Raw genomic sequence first — 16,677 nt, forward strand, 5'->3', positions numbered from 1 at the left:
CTTGTTTGAACGAACCTGAAAATCTCTTACTTAAACGTCTTCCGGAAATCAAAGCTCTAAGGTTAATAAGTACACTATTCGGACTACTCTATAAAAAGTGTCTTTTGGCCTTTATGGTCATTCGCAACATTTGCTCCTTGGCGAATGTTCTTTGAATCCAGTCTAATGCTAAAAAATGAAACAAAGTTTGCAGTACGTTAGCTCTGAGTCTCAATCGGAGGGGCATTATTTTGCAAGGAAATTATGCAAATGCAAGTAGTTGAGTAATGTCCATTAATTTTGTAGAAAAGTAAAACCACGTTTTACGAAGAGGCAAAGGCACAGTGATTGAGAAAATGTCACGACTTTGAATATGAAAGTGTATAGTTAAATTACGAAGCGTGGTATAGAAAGAAAAGGTAATTGATTGTTGCCAAATGTTCGATTTTGAGAAACTCCTAGAATGATTGCAACCTATATTTCTTTGTTAATACAGGAAATATCATGTCCTTTGACTATCTATAAAATTACACCTCTGAAGCTGTATCGTATGCAAGCACTTGAAAACTAGCATGAATATTTCTATTATTGGATTTCTATTCCTCTATTCTTACTTTATATTATTTGTACATCATATACTGGACGATGAAGTCCCTCATTTATAAAATTTAATAGAAGTGCCCTGAAAAAATGATTCATCAGATCTAAAGTCTGTAAATAAATAAAGTAGATAGATCTTTGGTTTTTTTTTTTGGGGCTCCGTTTTAGAAGACTATATCACGCTCTCATGGCAATTTTTAATCATACACTCAACTAGATAATCATTACTTATGATGCTGTACAGAATTTCTCATCTACATGTATATTCCTGTTTTGCGCCTTAAGCTATTATAATTTTTTCTGGACTATGCTCTTCAAAATTAATTTGAAAATCCACCCTTTCTTCAGATACGAAGTAACAACTACGAAAAGATGTAACCAACATGCTTCATCTGTTCAGGACAGCTTAGTATTTCCTCCGAAAAGCAAGAATCAAGAATAAAGTCTAGCGATCACAATTTATTTTTCTATTTGTTTGTCCTAACAAAGGACAACCAGAACGAGGCCGCTCATTAGCAATCAATGGGAGGTATCAGGCATTTGATTGCTTCCGATAATAAATCATCAACTGTCGTTTTCTCAACTGTCTGTAATGATTGCCCGCTTGATGCTTTGATCTCAACAACTTTTTGTTCAAACACAGCCCAAAGTGGAGGATGCTCAACATACGATCCTTTTCTCCTCTATATCTCAATTATAGGCTGCTGCATCAATCTTAAACTGATATTTTCGGGCTCCCTGTTTGAATTTTGAACGTATCTTTTCAGCTTGTTCTGTTGATCATGTTCCTTTCGTAGTATATGCATATAGTCCGCTCTTTATCGTTAAATCGGGTTTCTAACTCCCAGCTTGATTCACTTTCAGTTTGCTTATGCCCACTGCACGGTTTTCTTCAAAATGCTGAAGCTTTGATCCTGTATCTTTCCTAATAAAATACTTTTTATTATGTGAAAGATGATTGAGAAGAGCAGAAAGCGAGAAGGTAAAAGTTATGCTACTGTAGTAGGTCTTTGCAATTTATCCCAAATGGAGAAAATAGTCGAAAGAGGAGCGTGTATATATATCATGGAAGTATGTCAAATGTGTAAGTTGAAATCAAGAACTACATTCAAGCAGAGGCAGACTTTTGCATAGAAGATGTGCGACGACGTTCAGCCTTTTCTTGCTTTTGTTCCTTGACACGCTTAGCGAGCAATTGCTTATATTCGGCTTCAGCTTCACGAGAAGCTTCTGCTCTTCTACGCTTGATAGCTTGTCTATGTCTCTTACGTTGAAGAGTAAGAGGAGTAACAAGACGTTGGATCTTAGGAGCCTTGGTGTAAGGCTTCTTACCTTCGGTCTTGGGTTGAACTTCACGACGAATAACGTACTTACGAACATCATCTTCCTTGCTCAAGTTCTAAAAAGTAGAAGATTCATAGAATTACGGAAAATTGGGTTAGACTACATTGATGATTTAAGTTTATTACGTTTACACAAACTTACAAAGAACTTTCTAATCTTGGAGGCACGCTTGGGACCAAGACGCTTAGGGACGGTAGTATCAGTAAGACCAGGAATATCTTGTTCACCTTGCTTAACAACAACAAGGGATAAGACAGAAAGATCAGAGCCAACAATACAACCACGGACAGATTTTCTCTTACGTTCACCAGTACGGCGAGGACGGTAACAAGAGTGGCCCTTGGACATCAAGAGCTTAACACGGTGAGGTAAAAGAACGCCTTGCTTCATGGGGAAACCTTGCTTGTCGTTACCACCGGTGATACGGAAAACATAACCCTTGAATTCGTCACCAAGGGAGTCACCGGAGACTTCTTGTGCCATACGCTTATCGTAGAAGCCACGACTACAACATCATACATATGTTAGAATAATCGGACTTCACAACCAAAAAGCAACATCAATCGTTGTAACATCAATCATGCAATCAACCCGACTGTTCTAACAATTAAATATCTACTCGAATTTGAAGATTACACTCTAAAAAGTGACCTTTCGCTTATTGGCAGCATTGATGCATAAACAATAACAGCCATAAAAGGATAACAATTGAGCATAAACTGTTCTACACTGATACTGATCTTATAGATTTCGACGGCCGGGAAGCTGCATGCATAATCGTTACTTTCCATATCTATTCTACAATTATTGAGTTACTTACAGACGACGTTCATCTTCGATTTCAATTAATTTTTGACAGCCAGTGGCTGGGTTGGCAATGTTCAACTACGTATACAAAGAGCAAATGTGAGTTTAACTGATTCAATGGCATTTAACATTCAGAAAATTGACAGAAGCCGAGAATATAATGGGCTTTAAAACCCTAACAGATCAATGTATTATCGATCCATCTATGATCTACTTATTTTCTGCAATAAATATCTGACGCCTGTCCTGCAAATATACATCTATTTGATAACATCCATCCTTATACGTTACCTTCATGACTCGTCAAATGGGAAAGATGGTTCATGTAAACTTGTAGTGCTCGTTTTATCGCACCCTCCCGTACAGAGCCCTATTCCCTCACAGACAAGCATTTCAAGCACTCTGGGTCATTTTCGACCAAATCTATTTCCGCTTGGGGCTTCTGGGAGTTTAGGGGACAAAACCGCAAACGATCGGGTCATCGCCGGCTCGGAGTTTTATGTGTCTCGAAAAAGCGTGGTGGAAGATTTGAATTGAGTTGGGTGCGTTGACGTTGGGGCAAATGAATATACAATAGAGGAAGAAGGACGAAGTAAAATTTTCTTCAAATCACTTTGGTAAAATTAAGAATGATGAGGATTCGTTGCATTTCTGAAAGACAGATCTCTGACCATATAATTATGCTATTACTTCAAAAGTAGAATTATGGCTGCTGCTGCTGTTACTCCTGAAGTCCTCAAGTTGACTGAGACTATCGACTACACCAATAAGCATCCTCTTCAGAACAAATGGACTTTATGGTTTGATAATCCTGGCAAGAAGACTAATGCCCAGTCTTGGGCCGATAATTTGAAGGAGATCATTACCGTCGATACAGTAGAAGACTTCTGGAGGTATTACATAAATTCGAAAGAAGGGTTGACAATTATGCTAAACAGCTAACATTTACATTAACGTTTTCTCTCTCTTTCAGCACCTTCAACAATGTCGCTAAGGTCAATCACCTCACTCCTAACGCCAATTACCATTTCTTTAAGGAAGGTGTTCGTCCTGAATGGGAAGATCCCGCTAATGCTGAAGGTGGTAAATTCACTATTCAATTTCCTAAAACCAAAGCAGGTGAAGCCATCAACGAATATTGGATGTCTATTGTACGATCTGATTTTTCAGCCAAAAAATTTTCTGGTTATTTGCATTATAGTACATAATGTTTCTTAACCACATCTCCTTTTTCGTTGGATTTATTTTTTCCTTCATTAGCTTATGTCCGTTGTCGGTGAACAATTAGCCACTGAAGAAGAAATTTGTGGTGTTGTTGTTTCTATTCGTAAGAGTTTTTATAGACTTGCTTTGTGGATCAAAACTTCCAAAGACGAAGAAAAGATTGAAGCACTCAGGTATGACTACTACAAACAATTCGTCCGCTATTTTTTTTTTTTTTTTAAACTAACTGTGAACAACAAAATTTGATAGATCTGAGGTTAGACAAGCCCTCAGTCTCCATGAAGAAATTCCTATTGAATTTAGCGTTCATGCCGACGCAACTGCTAAGGTTACGGCCTCTTTGGCTGCTACGTCTTTAGACGAGAATGAAAAGGCCGCTTCTGAAGGTGAAAACACTGACAAGGCTGAAGAAGCTCCTGCCAAGTCTGAAGCTTAGATATAGTTTGTTACCATTTCTTTAATCTTCCCATTATCTGTTAAACATTCTTTTAATTAATTTTATGGAATAAACTCTAGCCATCATTGTTAATTTTTTATATACATCTTTAATTGATAATTGATCTCTACATATCCGTGCATGGCGTAGGCATAGGGTTGTATAGATTGATCGATGTAGCGGCGAACTGAGTTGCAAAGAGTCAATTCTGAGCAAATATCAGGTGCGGCGGGCAATTCCTGAATTTGGAAAAGAGTGTGCAGTGGTTAATTTTTGAAAGGAGGGGAAAAAGACAAAGATTAAGCATAATTATATAGTACTTCCTCTTTTTCCGGGTCAAAAATGTATGTACTGGCCATAAGCATATTTGATATATAAAAAGAAGAGAACATTCTAGGAAAGAGATGAGAAAGGGTTGGATGTGTGAAGAGATAATAGATGGATTGAATCTATAGATAGATGGATAGGGGAGGAATATCAGACGAATCAAAAATTGACATTGCGAACTAATGTGGCATCTGGATCGTTTGATCTGTTAAACGACACTGTTATAGTTTTAAGACGACAATGGCTTCGCACAAGATTCAAAAGGCCAATGGTGCCGCTCCTGCTGATGAATTCGAGCTCTCTGTTGCTCAAGCTCTCGTTGATTTAGAATCCAGCATTCCTGAACTTCGTGCTCTTACTATCTCCAGTGCTAAGGAGGTAAGAATGTCGATAAGACGACGATAAAGATGATTGCAAAGAAACGAAGTACATTGTTACTTACGGCTCTTTCGTTTGTATTGTTTAGGTTGAGCTCGGTGCTGGTAAGAAGGCTCTTGTCATCTTTGTTCCCGTCCCTATGCTTAAGGGTTACCACAAGGTTCAACAAAAGTAAGCATCGAGTAGCAGCTACGCAACTGACAAAAAACGATCATAATAGCTTAGCGATTAGATGATTGAAATCTAACAAATTATCCTAATTTTAAAAACTTAGACTTACCCGTGAACTTGAAAAGAAATTCTCTGATCGTCACGTTGTCATTATTGCTCAACGCCGTATCTTGTCTGTTCCCGGTCGTCGTAACCAAGGTAAGCAACCTCGTCCCAGATCTCGTACCTTGACTGCTGTCCACGATGCTATTTTGGACGATATGGTGTACCCTACCGAAATTGTTGGTAAGAGACTCCGTCAAAAGGTTGATGGTTCCAAGACCCTCAAGGTGTAAGTATTCTACTTCTGATTATCAACGGAACAAATTTCAAGAGATGTCTTTTAAGCTAAACCTATTATTTTTATCCCTCTTTGAACTTTGCATATATAGTCTCCTTGATGCTAAGGATGCCACCAACCTCGAATATAAGCTCGACACCTTCTCTGCCGTTTACAAGAAGCTTACTGGCAAGGATGTTGCTTTCGAATTCCCCGCCAACACTGATCTCTTCTAAGCAGAGGACAATACTTCTACATAATGCAACATTTTCGTTATTTTTAAAGCTTTCACTTTTATTGTTGTCATGAATTAAAGGGAAGACCATATGTATATAATACATATCTGTTCAATAGAAACAGTAGGAAAATGGCGCAGACATACAATATCGTTTCAGGTACTGCACATTTTTGCTTAATTGAGTTATTCAATTATGGGAAAATTGCTATGTATCTTCCGTTCTCTATGGTGTACCTTAGCGCTGGTTTATAGGAAAGTTAGAATTTGGGATATGGCAGTGGTATATAACGCGGGGAGCGTTAATATAAGCCGTCTTTTATCAGAAAGAGAGTTAGAGATTTAGAGAGAAAGATAGAAAACAATAGAGAATGAGAGGAATAATGGAATCAAATGAACGGAATAATAGGGGTTGTCGAGTAAAGGGAAAAGTTTGAAGAGCAATTTGTATAATATGTAAAAGCTGATTTTACAACGTTGGGTTATGACGATAAGGCAGTAAAACTTGTAAAATCTGAATGCCTTGAAAAGGAGAAGCTTGTATATAGAATATGAGGAGAGCAGAAAAAGTGTTTCCCGCCAATCATTGAGGACTTGTTTGTTCAACTACGCAAGGCGCTGTGCTGCTTAAGATTATTTCTATGTTAGAAGAAAATCAGATGGCAAATGCTGCCCTTTAACGGCAATTAAGCTCATGAAACACTTGTTACACGCCATCATCATGTTTGTTACTCTCTCAGTTTCTCCTCTCCTCTTTTGTTTTTCTTTTTTGTTTCCCAGTTCCTTTTCATTAAATGATTTTTCTCTGGTATGACGAACAACCTAAAAAGCAGAAAAAGCTTGCTTTTTCCCCTCATTTTCTTTTTTCCTTTTCTTTTTGTCTCAAGACCATTTGTCTGACCGCTTGCCTCATATTTGAACATTTAAACATCAGTTTACACCATACTATTTCAAAACCGAATGTCAAAATCTTCATCATTTCTTAGAGAGTAAGTTCAATATTAGGCAATTTTAATCATTGTTGTACATGGTGATTAATGTATTAATCAAACTGAGTTTTTTGGAAACAAACAAACAATAAATAAATAAACTATTCTGTGATTCAGGTACAAGATTGTAATTGTTGGAGGCGGTGGTAGGTCTTACAGTTGTTTAAACTTCATGGACAGAAAAATCGTTTTCTAACTGGAAAATATTGAATGTAAGGCGTCGGCAAGTCTGCTTTAACAATACAATTCATTCAATCACATTTTGTTGACGAATACGACCCAACCATTGAAGGTACAGTACTTATCAGAAGTGATCTTGAATTCACGTATTCTGCTCAATTGCTTATTGTCAGCTGTTATTTTTCCGGAAAAGATTCTTATAGAAAACAATGCGTCATTGATGAAGAAACAGCTTTATTGGATGTCCTTGATACAGCAGGACAAGAAGAATATAGGTACCTACATGTTAATCAGCAAAACACACACAACAGGATCTAAAGGCTAAGCTTCAAAGAATACTAATGGCATACTGCTTTTATGAAACACACAAAAATAATATAGTGCTATGCGAGAACAATATATGCGAAATGGCGAAGGGTTTATATTAGTCTACTCTATCACTTCCCGCTTATCTTTCGAAGAAGTCAACACATTTTACGAGCAAATTCGACGTGTAAAAGACCGCGATGCTTTTCCTATGGTTCTGGTCGGCAATAAATGTGATTTAGACAGAGATAGACAAGTGTCGCAGCAAGAAGGTAGAGATTTGGCCAAAAGTTTCGGCTGTCCCTTCTTTGAAACATCAGCCAAACAGCGTATTCGAGTGGATGATTGCTTTTATGAAGTTGTAAGAGAGATTCGTAGTATGAATAAAGAACAAGACGGCAATGGAAGTAATAAAAAGCAAAGAAAGGATAACTTTGACATGACTGAAGGTCAGGGTGGAGGCTGTTGTGGCTGTATTTTGATGTAAAGTTCCTGTCTGCAACTAGCAAGCTCGCGTAAATGTAAACACACTACTTACCTTCCTAATATACTGGTTTTTTCATATATCCATTTAATAACTGAAGAACATTGTCTCAAAATATATGATTAAGCCGTTCAATTTTTTTCGCATTATTTCGTTATGTTCGTTATTTTTTTTTTAACATAGCGTATTTATTTATAGAATAAACAAAAGTACGATATGCAAATGATGCAGTTCTTTTATTCTAAGGGCCGATATCTGGTACCATGTCTAGGTATAGAACCAAACAAAGCCTCTGTTTCATCTATATATGTGTTCGCCGCTAAAATATGCGGTGGAATGAATGGTTCCGTTGTGCCCTCGTCATCACTGTCGTATCTTTGGCTTTTACCAATTTTGCTTGAACGCCGTCGTCCTCGTTGTTGGGTATCTTTGTAGTGTGTATAGTAGTGGGGTTGATTATGTAATGCTGCGGTTGTAGATGCCGTACCAAAATTCAAATTGCTGGAAAATCGACGCTTTCCATTTCGTTCCCTTAAGTGAGGAGGCAGATTATCATCTCCCCTTTCATTGCATTCCGTCGAAGTAATGATCTTCAACGACGCGCGTCTATCTGCTTCAGCTGTGTGATCAATGCCAAATATGGAGGATCTGCGTCGTGCTTGATTTCCTTGTTGTTGCTCTTTATCGTTATTGGTAGGCTGCTTTTGTTGTTGCAATTGCTCGCGCTGCTCCTTAAATGAATGTCCAAACCGAGGTAATGAGAGTGTCGTAAATGAGAGCTTTTCAGTGTCAACAGTAATAGTAGGAGCGTCGGGTTGACGATAAGAACTTAAAGAAGAAGAAGCAGACAGATGTAACGAAGAAAACGAGTTCTGGCGTTGTAAGCCTTGAATATTTATGGGGACAGAAGTTGCAAATCTCGACGCTTGTTCCTCTGCAGGTTCGTCCAGATCATGTTCGCTCGAAGCTACTTTGTCGACGTCCTCTTCTTCACTTTCTTCTTTATCATTCTCTTCATCCTCCTCATCATCACTATCTATGTATTTGTTAACGGAAGGCTTTCCCCTTAATTCATCCTTTTTAATGCTGCCATTCAAAAATTCATGCTTTCTCTTGGGGTGTTCTTCATCCAACGAAAAGACATGCTCTTTATCGTCCTCCTTTTGAAAGGCATTTATGGTTGTAACTTGGAATAGTCCCTCCTGCTCCGTTAATTCTGGTTGTGGTTCCAATCTTTCCGCTGCAGTTATCGGTTGTTGAGCTAAAGGGTGTACGAAATCATTGTTAAAAATGTATGTTGAGGGTTGCGTAGTAGTGGTAGTAATATCACGAGGATTGTTGGCCGTAGAATTAGATGTTGTAGGAGTGGTGGGAATAGTTGAAATTGGCGCAAGAGACGATCTTCGTCTATAAAATTGAGGCATTGTTAGTTCAGATTGCCGTTGCTGCTGCTGCTGTACTGAATTTACAATATCTGATGTTCCATCTCCTCTTCTCAAACTATTCGTGATGGTGCTTTCGTTTAAAATACAACTAGACCGTCTGATCATTGTTGTATTTTGGGGACCTCCACTGGTTACACCATTACTGTAAGTTGATGTAGCTCTATCAATATTGAATAGGCTTGTCCGGCGTCCTAATGCTGCCAACGAACTTCGTCTTGAGGATGATGGTGAGGGCAATTGCTGAATCATATTCTCTTTCAATACATTCATTAAGGCGGAATCACTCATACTATTATTATTCTTTAGCTTTTGACTCAAGAATTGCTGTTGAGATAGGCTTAAATACCGTGTACGTTCTTTATCGCGTACTGTCCTCGTGGCTTCTTTAATAGTTTGCCATAGAATTGCACCGTCATACATGGCTTTTTCTTTTGCTCTTCGTAGAAGCATCTCCTGTTCGGCTTTATATGCCTCAACGCGGTTTTTGGTAGCCATTTCCATATCAACTAAGGATTCTTTTAAGAGATGTTGTATTTGGCGATGCTGGGCTCTCAATTCACTGTCTTCCTCAGCACCTGAAAGTCAAATCAACATAATGATTAATATAGTTAAAGCATTTCGTGAACTTTTCTCCTGCTCGTTACACTTTACCATTGTGCTCTTCTAATGAGATTTGACTGCCTGGTAAATCCGGTTTCAAGACAATATGAAAAGTATGAGAGAAGTTGGATTTCTCTTTGATCCTGTCAATTTCTGCTCCAAACTAAAGAAAGATAAAACAGTAAGAAAGAGCCCTTGATCCATCTGTTGTTCTAGACTACTTACAACCGTTCCTGTGTGAATAATAACAATAGGTTGATCCAGATCGCTTAATGGGCTTGTAGTCTTTTGTTTTGTTGAAATTTGACCTTCTTGATCCTTGTAACGATGGCAATGAATGGTGTCGAACTTCTTTCTCATTTCCTGTTCATCTTCATCTTCTTCAGTTGATTGTTTGATGGAATATACATCACCCGTATTACAATTTTGACAGCTAAATGTGATCCAGTCGCCATGCTTGCTGCTATTTCGTGTCGATCGTATTAGACTGGCATATTCCTATTACGTAGAGAAACACTTAGAAATTTCAGTCAAATGCCAGTACACAAGCATTCTGACTTACTACTTCAACGCCATTCATACTTAATTCAAACTGCCAACCTGAAATAGGCAAATCATTGAGTCGAATAAAGTTCTCTTTTCGGAACTTCTGATGACCATCAAGATAATACTTGTTGGCAAGATGTACTTTTATGTTTAAGCATTGACAAGCATACGTAACATGACTCGTTACCATTATAACGATGGCTTTCGCAAAAATAAAGAGTTTAGTGGTATATAAAAGTATCTGATACTTTTTAGTTGGAAGAAAGGGAAAAGAAGAAAGTTTGTGCACGAAAAGGAAACTCTTATTAAACAAACGTTCGCTTTTTCAAATAGTTTGGCGAGCGGAGGATGGAGGGACGTGACTTTTTTGTAGGTTTCATTGCGAAATTGACGACACTGCTTGGCTTCCAAGCGCTCTGAATGCAATACGCTAGATTAGTTTTCATTTGTAATCAGGCCTTGAATTTATTTTATGAAGGTAGAGGAATACCAAGTATAAAGTTTCTGTTTACTTTTTTTTTTGGTTAGATTTAGACAAACTCCTAATCTGTTTTTAAACAGAGTAAAAATTCATGTTCAGATCACTCGCAGCTCTTTTCTAGACAAAATAGGCAATTTTTTTTTACTGTATTTGACATTCTTTTTTTGTATATAATCGAAAGAAGATATTTAGTGTAGTTGGGTCACCAAACTCTAAGTAAAACGTTTCAAAACTCTAGTTCGTTCCGTCCATCGCAGCTTTGTTCAAACCCTGAGCTAAAAAACTGTAGTAAACTGATGAAGCGCAAAAAAGCAGAAATGTTGCATTAAAATAATAACTCCGTCGTGGTCATACAATGAATGGTAATTCTTCCCCGACATGAACTTCCTCTTTTGGTAAATTACACAAGAACCTTTTTGGTGTAAGATCCTTCTGCATACATCCCCTAGCTTTTTCGTAGTCTAAGTCTGATAATCTACAAAGGGCTTGCATAAATTTTATATAATAAAAAAAAAGAAAAATCTCATATAAACTATGACTACTTCTTGCAGAGAATTGAGATTTCAAACGATTGTTGAAAACCGATCAAGAAAGAGTTTGAGTATTTTGGTATCTGAAGGAAAACGAAGCAAAAAGTAGAGTGGTCTAATTCAAATTTGATCTGTTTACTCTAAATCTTATCTTGTCTATTCTACTTAAAGGCAAAGTAAATTTTGATCCATGCCTACACCCTGGAAGTCTACTAGATCTTTGGTATTAGTTGTGCTTCAAGGTTGCAATATCGAAAGGTTTGGAGTGTTTGCTATTTGACAACTCGTTGGAAAAAGGAGTAGGCTTGTTCTCTGTTCGAACCTCAAGAAATACTCATCATTCCCTTAACTTCCTTTTTGTTTAAGGAAAGCTTCCAAATTTCGTTCGCTAATCAAAATATCCCTTCACTATGTAGAAACTTCAGGTGATTGCGATGCCGTAATCAGCAAATTCAATAATATAGCTAAAGAAGAAAAGACAGTACAACAAATACGTATACAAAAAAAAAATGGCAATAGCAGTGATTTGAGTACTGACACCATACGACATCAGCAAGCCTCTTTGTGCAATGAGTATAATATCTTCACAAACAGGTCTTAAATTTGGTGCGAAAGTCAACTGCATCATACATTTTCGCTTTCCATAGCATTAAAATCTGGACAGCAACCATCGTAAGAAAAGTATAAAGTAATACTAACGCAAAAAACAGGTACATATTCATACTTATCAATCATATATCATAGTAGTGATCTTATCTCTTCAACACTCCGATTAAGATGGACAATGCACGTTGTTCAGTTGAACTGAAGGCGGGAAAAGCCATTATAAACCGACGTTGTGCTAGAATAGGTAAGCATACTGCTACACAAAAAAGTATTACGAGTCTCAATGTTTGAAATTCTGGCAGAGTAGAACTCTTCCATATCCTCCATGACTCATTTACCATCAATCACACTCTTCTTCTTTGGTGGTCTGATTTTAGAAAACAGTAGATACACGTTTGTAAAGTCATTTATTCATTTAGTAATATAGTCTCCCTAGCAAGCTCATCAAAATGTTTCCGGCTATTAATAATAGATATTGTTCTCTATCGAAAAGCCGTTACATGGTATAGAGCTCCCAATTCAATTTTCATAGCAGATGCAACGCTGCGTGCTTTGTCCGCAACATATGGTTATACATCTGGAGGTACCGTTCCGCTATTTACCAAACGTTTTTTTTTAGAGATTATAAACTGTTGATAATCGTTCCTTTAGTTGATTTCTTCTCTTTACTGATAACCTTTTCAATATTTCCTTAGTAGAACCTCACATGGCAAATTGTAAGAACGGTAATATCGATTTGCCGGAATATCTAAGCGGCTTAACAAAAAAACTGATCTTATTTTGTTCGTTTATGCAGTACTGTAAGTCGTTATCTAGATTGAAATTATTCGTAAGATCTCTTTTAAAAATGGCTTTTTGAAAAACTGCGCAGGCCTCGGTGAAGAACACTTCTATAAGCACTTGTGCTGTTGAAATGGCTTAAAAGAGTTCCATTATTTTTTATCCTGTTGAGACATTCAAATTATTTGCATTTGGTAAACATCTATCGAGCTTAAAAAAGTCAAAAAAAAAGTTCGATGCGGGAGTTTAAAATTGCGTATTCTTCGTTTTATAGCGTTGCCTTCATGCTTCCTTTTTCAAAAATATCATTCAACGATTTATAGATGAGTTTAACAAAAGCTGATCCTAACAAACAAGGCTGGGAAGATTCTGTAAATTGCATACAACCGTCGAATATCCCTTGATTTCACATATTAATATCTAGAATATTTTTGCTGATGTAGGAATTTCCTATTGTATGCGAAACATGTCTTGGAGAGAATCCTTATGTGCGAATGGTATGCTGCCGTCATTTCGCGCTTTCCAAATACGATTTGCTAACTTTCCTATTTTTTTAGACTAAATTACCATATGGAAAAGAGTGCAAGGTAATTTGTTCAATATGAACAGCAAAAGTGTGCTGTGCATTATACACTAACCATTTTATACGATCATGTTAGATTTGCCAAAGACCCTATACAGTATTCCGATGGCAACCTGGGAGCCATGCGAGACATAAAAAGACCGAGATCTGTCAAACCTGTGCAAAAGTCAAGAATGTTTGTCAAACTTGTATCCTCGATCTGCAATATGGTATTTTTGGTGAAGGAATCGATGTGTGTTGAGAGGAGACCTCTGATTATAGTATTATCTTTTATCTATGATAGGATTACCGGTGGAAGTGAGAGACAAAGCTCTAGGTTTGAAATCCGAAGCACCTTCGACAGATATAAATCGACAGTATTTTGCTCAAAATCTTGCCAAACAAGTAAAATTTGTTATTATCAACGGTTGTTCTTCTTATTCATTTTCATGATGGCTTAGTCTTGTTAACATTAATTTTCTAGACTGAAGAAGGTGACGCCGTATATGACTCCAGTAGGCTTACGCCAGAAAGTAGAGGCATCTTGGATCAACTAGTAAGAAATGAGCCATACTACAAACGTAATAGAGCACACATTTGTTCTTTCTTTTTGAAGGGAGAATGTAAACGTGGAGATGCCTGTCCGTATAGACACGAACTCCCTGTTGAAAATGAAGCTACAGCAAAACAAAATATTCGTGATCGTTATAATGGTGTAAATGATCCAGTAGCTCATAAAATGCTAAGCCGAGTTCGTACTGGTGCGCCTTCGTTAGTGCCACCAGAAGATAAAACTGTAACAACATTGTTTGTAACAGGTGTTAATAGTGATATAACTGAAGAGGACTTCAGGTAAGTTGGGATTATCGAATATGATTAGCAGCGGAAATAGATAATTGATTCCATATACTCCTTTAAATTTTGTGCTAAAATTTGTCTAGGGGCTTTTTCTATGTATTTGGTGATATCAAATCTGTTATTGTATCTCATAAAGCAAAGTGTGCATTCATTAACTTTACGACGAGAACATCAGCAGAACTCGCAGCAGAGAAAGTATCAGAGGTTGGGTTAAACCTGAAGGGATACTCTTTAAAGGTTGTGTGGGCCAGACCAAAGCCGCAAGGAACGAATGCTAATAAGAGTAAGTTGTCTTCAGAATATAATACATAGCGCGCAGAAACTGATGTCTTATTCACAGAATCAACAGATTTGAAGTCTAAGCAGCCACCTCCACCTCCCTCAATGAACGCTAAAGACGATACAAAATATCCTAGTCAAAATCCAACTGCTCAAGGATCCACTGTAATTCATTAAAAGCTTTTTTTCTTGCAATGTTAGCCGTAATAAAATCATTTGCTGGTAGATCGCAGATTTCACGTCTAAATTTGAACCCATTTTTTCCTTCGTAATTGTGCTTTTTTTTTTTTCGTTTTATTTCTTTTTTGCTTTTTGGATACCTTTGGTTCTTCTTCTATATAACGGAAGGAGAACAATACACATATCTCTTATAACATGGTTGTTATTAATTCAAATCAAAGGAAACCGATATTCTTGTATATCGGTTTTCTCTTCTTTTGTATATGTTTTTTCTTATGGCCGCTAAGAGCACCGAACAACAACAGTAATGGTTCGAGGAAATCATCCTCCTTAGTGTCACATCCGTCAATGCTACATCATCCAAATCTGCCCGATGTCAACGATCCACCAGCATGGCAAAATACCACTCGAGTCAAAGCAGCTTTTGTTATCTTGACAAGAAATAACGAACTAGATGCTTTACGAAAAACAATTCAACAGTTAGAAGCAAGATTCAATCACAAATTCAACTACCCTTATGTCTTTTTAAACGATGTAGAATTCACTGAGGAATTTATAGAGTTGACCTCAAGTCTAACGAATGCCGAAACTAAATATGGTATCGATAGTAGCACAGAGCATAACCGAATTCTCGGCTTTATTTTTAATAGAGAAAAATAAATTTTAATGATGCTTTAACAATAGGCCTCATTCCCAAAGAGCACTGGAGTTATCCTGACTGGATCGATATCGAAAAAGCTGACAGACTACGTAAAGAGATGGAAGAGAAGGGTATCATTTATGGTGGAAGTCTATCTTACAGACACATGTGCAGGTACCTAAAGGATAAGCAAAGCCGTAGAAGGTATTGATTTGTAATTCGACTAACGGATTTATAAACAATGTTTACCCAACAGATTCAACAGTGGCTTCTTTTACAAACATCCTTTATTGCAAGATTATGAATATTATTGGCGAGTAGAGCCTAGTGTTGAATTTTATTGTGATATTGATTACGATCCATTTTTATACATGAAGGAGAACAATAAGAAGTATGGCTGGACTATATCTCTGATTGAATTTGAAGCTACCATTCCTACCCTATGGGAAACCACAAAGCAATTTATAAAGGAGAACCGTGAACTGATTGCCAAGAACAACCTAATAGACTTTATATCAAACGATAACGGTAACAGCTATAATTTATGCCACTTTTGGAGTAATTTTGAAATTGGTGATTTGAAGTTTTTGAGAAGCCCAGAGTATACTGCATTTTTTGACTATTTGGATAAGTCCGGAGGTTTCTTCTATGAAAGGTACGCGTGCAATATAATTTATAGTCTATTGAAACAGGTGGTTGCTAATGGTACCAATCTGTTTCAATATATAGATGGGGTGATGCGCCAGTCCATTCAATTGCTGTCGGCCTTTTCTTAAACAAATCAGAAGTTCAATTCTTTAACGATATCGGTTACAAACATGATCCATTCATTCATTGTCCAGTTGCGCGAGAATTACAATTGAAATGCCATTGCAATGCAGAGGATAATTTTGGTATGGTTTAAATCATTTCCACCAGATCTCGGATGAATGGCTATAGTATTTACACAACCCTTATTATTGAATAGATCTCACACCTAATTCTTGTATGCGCAGATGGGTGGAGCTTCGTTGACGAGAATAGGTCACTCCTAATTCATTTGGATTCATAGCTTTACATCCCGTAGAAGTAAAAAATTCCAGATATCTCAAACTATTTGTGTACATTAGTATTAGACCATAAGTTTTTTTTTTTAAGAATCATAGCATAAACTGAATTCATATTTTCTATCGTTTTTGAGTCTTAAAAGTCGTGTAATCAAGAGTGTGAATGCCTCCAAAAATCTATCTAATACGAAGCATGGATGTGATTGTACCACTAAGATAGTTAGCGGGTTTAAAGTGCATACCATAGCGATAATATATGAGGCGGCATGTATTTAGCCAGCGGAAGCGAGAAGCTGTTTTTACTTACTATGCCGATATATTTCATTGAATATGTGATTGAAGTCG

At 37.2% G+C, this 16,677-nt stretch overlaps 7 protein-coding genes across 7 annotated transcripts; 5 read left to right on the forward strand and 2 right to left on the reverse strand.

Moving 5' to 3' along the window:
• Positions 1-1,432: 1,432 nt before the first annotated feature.
• On the reverse strand, positions 1,433-3,027 carry BDF20DRAFT_925784 (ribosomal protein S6e-domain-containing protein; the record flags this gene model as incomplete). Its single annotated transcript, XM_053084702.1, has 5 exons — positions 1,433-1,978; positions 2,065-2,428; positions 2,575-2,721; positions 2,744-2,808; positions 3,022-3,027. 5 exons carry the CDS (start codon positions 3,025-3,027, stop codon positions 1,688-1,690), a joined length of 873 nt encoding a protein of 290 aa, XP_052931883.1. The 3' UTR covers positions 1,433-1,687.
• A 324-nt stretch (positions 3,028-3,351) lies between these two features.
• Positions 3,352-4,505, forward strand: BDF20DRAFT_181840 (translation initiation factor eIF 4e-like domain-containing protein). Its single transcript, XM_053074868.1, has 4 exons — positions 3,352-3,623; positions 3,704-3,881; positions 3,991-4,127; positions 4,204-4,505. Exons 1-4 carry the CDS (start codon positions 3,436-3,438, stop codon positions 4,388-4,390), a joined length of 690 nt encoding a protein of 229 aa, XP_052931884.1. The 5' UTR covers positions 3,352-3,435; the 3' UTR covers positions 4,391-4,505.
• A 716-nt stretch (positions 4,506-5,221) lies between these two features.
• BDF20DRAFT_896331 (ribosomal protein S7e) lies at positions 5,222-5,945 on the forward strand. The gene is made up of 3 exons (XM_053082500.1): positions 5,222-5,266; positions 5,370-5,597; positions 5,698-5,945. Exons 1-3 carry the CDS (start codon positions 5,235-5,237, stop codon positions 5,819-5,821), a joined length of 384 nt encoding a protein of 127 aa, XP_052931885.1. The 5' UTR covers positions 5,222-5,234; the 3' UTR covers positions 5,822-5,945.
• A 982-nt stretch (positions 5,946-6,927) lies between these two features.
• Positions 6,928-7,782, forward strand: BDF20DRAFT_828218 (ras-like protein 1; the record flags this gene model as incomplete). The annotated part of the gene is made up of 4 exons (XM_053078230.1): positions 6,928-6,955; positions 7,027-7,101; positions 7,183-7,264; positions 7,371-7,782. Coding segments are annotated over 4 exons (597 nt in total), but the record flags the coding sequence as incomplete, so codon positions are not given.
• A 1,197-nt stretch (positions 7,783-8,979) lies between these two features.
• Positions 8,980-10,638, reverse strand: BDF20DRAFT_182102 (uncharacterized protein). Its single transcript, XM_053074869.1, has 5 exons — positions 10,425-10,638; positions 10,050-10,322; positions 9,876-9,987; positions 9,249-9,799; positions 8,980-9,186 (listed from the first exon to the last, which is right to left on the reverse strand). The coding sequence occupies exons 1-5, from the start codon at positions 10,482-10,484 to the stop codon at positions 9,130-9,132; spliced, it is 1,053 nt and encodes a 350-aa protein (XP_052931887.1). The 5' UTR covers positions 10,485-10,638; the 3' UTR covers positions 8,980-9,129.
• Positions 10,639-13,027: 2,389 nt separating this feature from the next.
• BDF20DRAFT_896344 (uncharacterized protein) lies at positions 13,028-14,719 on the forward strand. The gene is made up of 7 exons (XM_053082501.1): positions 13,028-13,138; positions 13,211-13,264; positions 13,325-13,354; positions 13,427-13,559; positions 13,634-13,734; positions 13,814-14,181; positions 14,271-14,719. Exons 1-7 carry the CDS (start codon positions 13,091-13,093, stop codon positions 14,497-14,499), a joined length of 963 nt encoding a protein of 320 aa, XP_052931888.1. The 5' UTR covers positions 13,028-13,090; the 3' UTR covers positions 14,500-14,719.
• A 44-nt stretch (positions 14,720-14,763) lies between these two features.
• On the forward strand, positions 14,764-16,513 carry BDF20DRAFT_896347 (nucleotide-diphospho-sugar transferase). The gene is made up of 5 exons (XM_053082502.1): positions 14,764-15,244; positions 15,331-15,460; positions 15,543-15,941; positions 16,016-16,179; positions 16,254-16,513. The coding sequence occupies exons 1-5, from the start codon at positions 14,842-14,844 to the stop codon at positions 16,298-16,300; spliced, it is 1,143 nt and encodes a 380-aa protein (XP_052931889.1). The 5' UTR covers positions 14,764-14,841; the 3' UTR covers positions 16,301-16,513.
• Positions 16,514-16,677: the final 164 nt, after the last annotated feature.

Source organism: Mycotypha africana (genome assembly GCF_025528875.1).
Source record: "Mycotypha africana strain NRRL 2978 chromosome Unknown BDF20scaffold_12, whole genome shotgun sequence".
Taxonomy (NCBI): Eukaryota; Fungi; Mucoromycota; class Mucoromycetes; order Mucorales; family Mycotyphaceae; genus Mycotypha; species Mycotypha africana.

What these genes read in the sequence shown, in the direction of transcription:
- BDF20DRAFT_896347 (XM_053082502.1), top strand. Translation starts at nt 14,842, where the DNA reads ATGGTTGTTATTAATTCAAATCAAAGGAAACCGATATTCTTGTATATC. An exon ending in GAATGCCGAAACTAAATATG is followed by an intron (nt 15,245 to 15,330) that starts GTATCGATAGTA and finishes CTTTAACAATAG; the next exon opens with GCCTCATTCCCAAAGAGCAC. An exon ending in TCTTACAGACACATGTGCAG is followed by an intron (nt 15,461 to 15,542) that starts GTACCTAAAGGA and finishes TTTACCCAACAG; the next exon opens with ATTCAACAGTGGCTTCTTTT.
- BDF20DRAFT_182102 (XM_053074869.1), bottom strand. Translation starts at nt 10,484, where the DNA reads ATGGTCATCAGAAGTTCCGAAAAGAGAACTTTATTCGACTCAATGATT. An exon ending in CAATGATTTGCCTATTTCAG is followed by an intron (nt 10,323 to 10,424) that starts GTTGGCAGTTTG and finishes TCTACGTAATAG; the next exon opens with GAATATGCCAGTCTAATACG. An exon ending in GAGATGGAACATCAGATATT is followed by an intron (nt 9,187 to 9,248) that starts GTAAATTCAGTA and finishes TCAATTTTATAG; the next exon opens with ACGAAGATCGTCTCTTGCGC.
- BDF20DRAFT_181840 (XM_053074868.1), top strand. Translation starts at nt 3,436, where the DNA reads ATGGCTGCTGCTGCTGTTACTCCTGAAGTCCTCAAGTTGACTGAGACT. An exon ending in ACAGTAGAAGACTTCTGGAG is followed by an intron (nt 3,624 to 3,703) that starts GTATTACATAAA and finishes TCTCTCTTTCAG; the next exon opens with CACCTTCAACAATGTCGCTA. An exon ending in ACGAATATTGGATGTCTATT is followed by an intron (nt 3,882 to 3,990) that starts GTACGATCTGAT and finishes TTCCTTCATTAG; the next exon opens with CTTATGTCCGTTGTCGGTGA.
- BDF20DRAFT_896344 (XM_053082501.1), top strand. Translation starts at nt 13,091, where the DNA reads ATGAGTTTAACAAAAGCTGATCCTAACAAACAAGGCTGGGAAGATTCT. An exon ending in AGAATCCTTATGTGCGAATG is followed by an intron (nt 13,265 to 13,324) that starts GTATGCTGCCGT and finishes CTATTTTTTTAG; the next exon opens with ACTAAATTACCATATGGAAA. An exon ending in CATATGGAAAAGAGTGCAAG is followed by an intron (nt 13,355 to 13,426) that starts GTAATTTGTTCA and finishes CGATCATGTTAG; the next exon opens with ATTTGCCAAAGACCCTATAC.
- BDF20DRAFT_896331 (XM_053082500.1), top strand. Translation starts at nt 5,235, where the DNA reads ATGCTTAAGGGTTACCACAAGGTTCAACAAAA. An exon ending in TACCACAAGGTTCAACAAAA is followed by an intron (nt 5,267 to 5,369) that starts GTAAGCATCGAG and finishes TTAAAAACTTAG; the next exon opens with ACTTACCCGTGAACTTGAAA. An exon ending in GGTTCCAAGACCCTCAAGGT is followed by an intron (nt 5,598 to 5,697) that starts GTAAGTATTCTA and finishes TTGCATATATAG; the next exon opens with TCTCCTTGATGCTAAGGATG.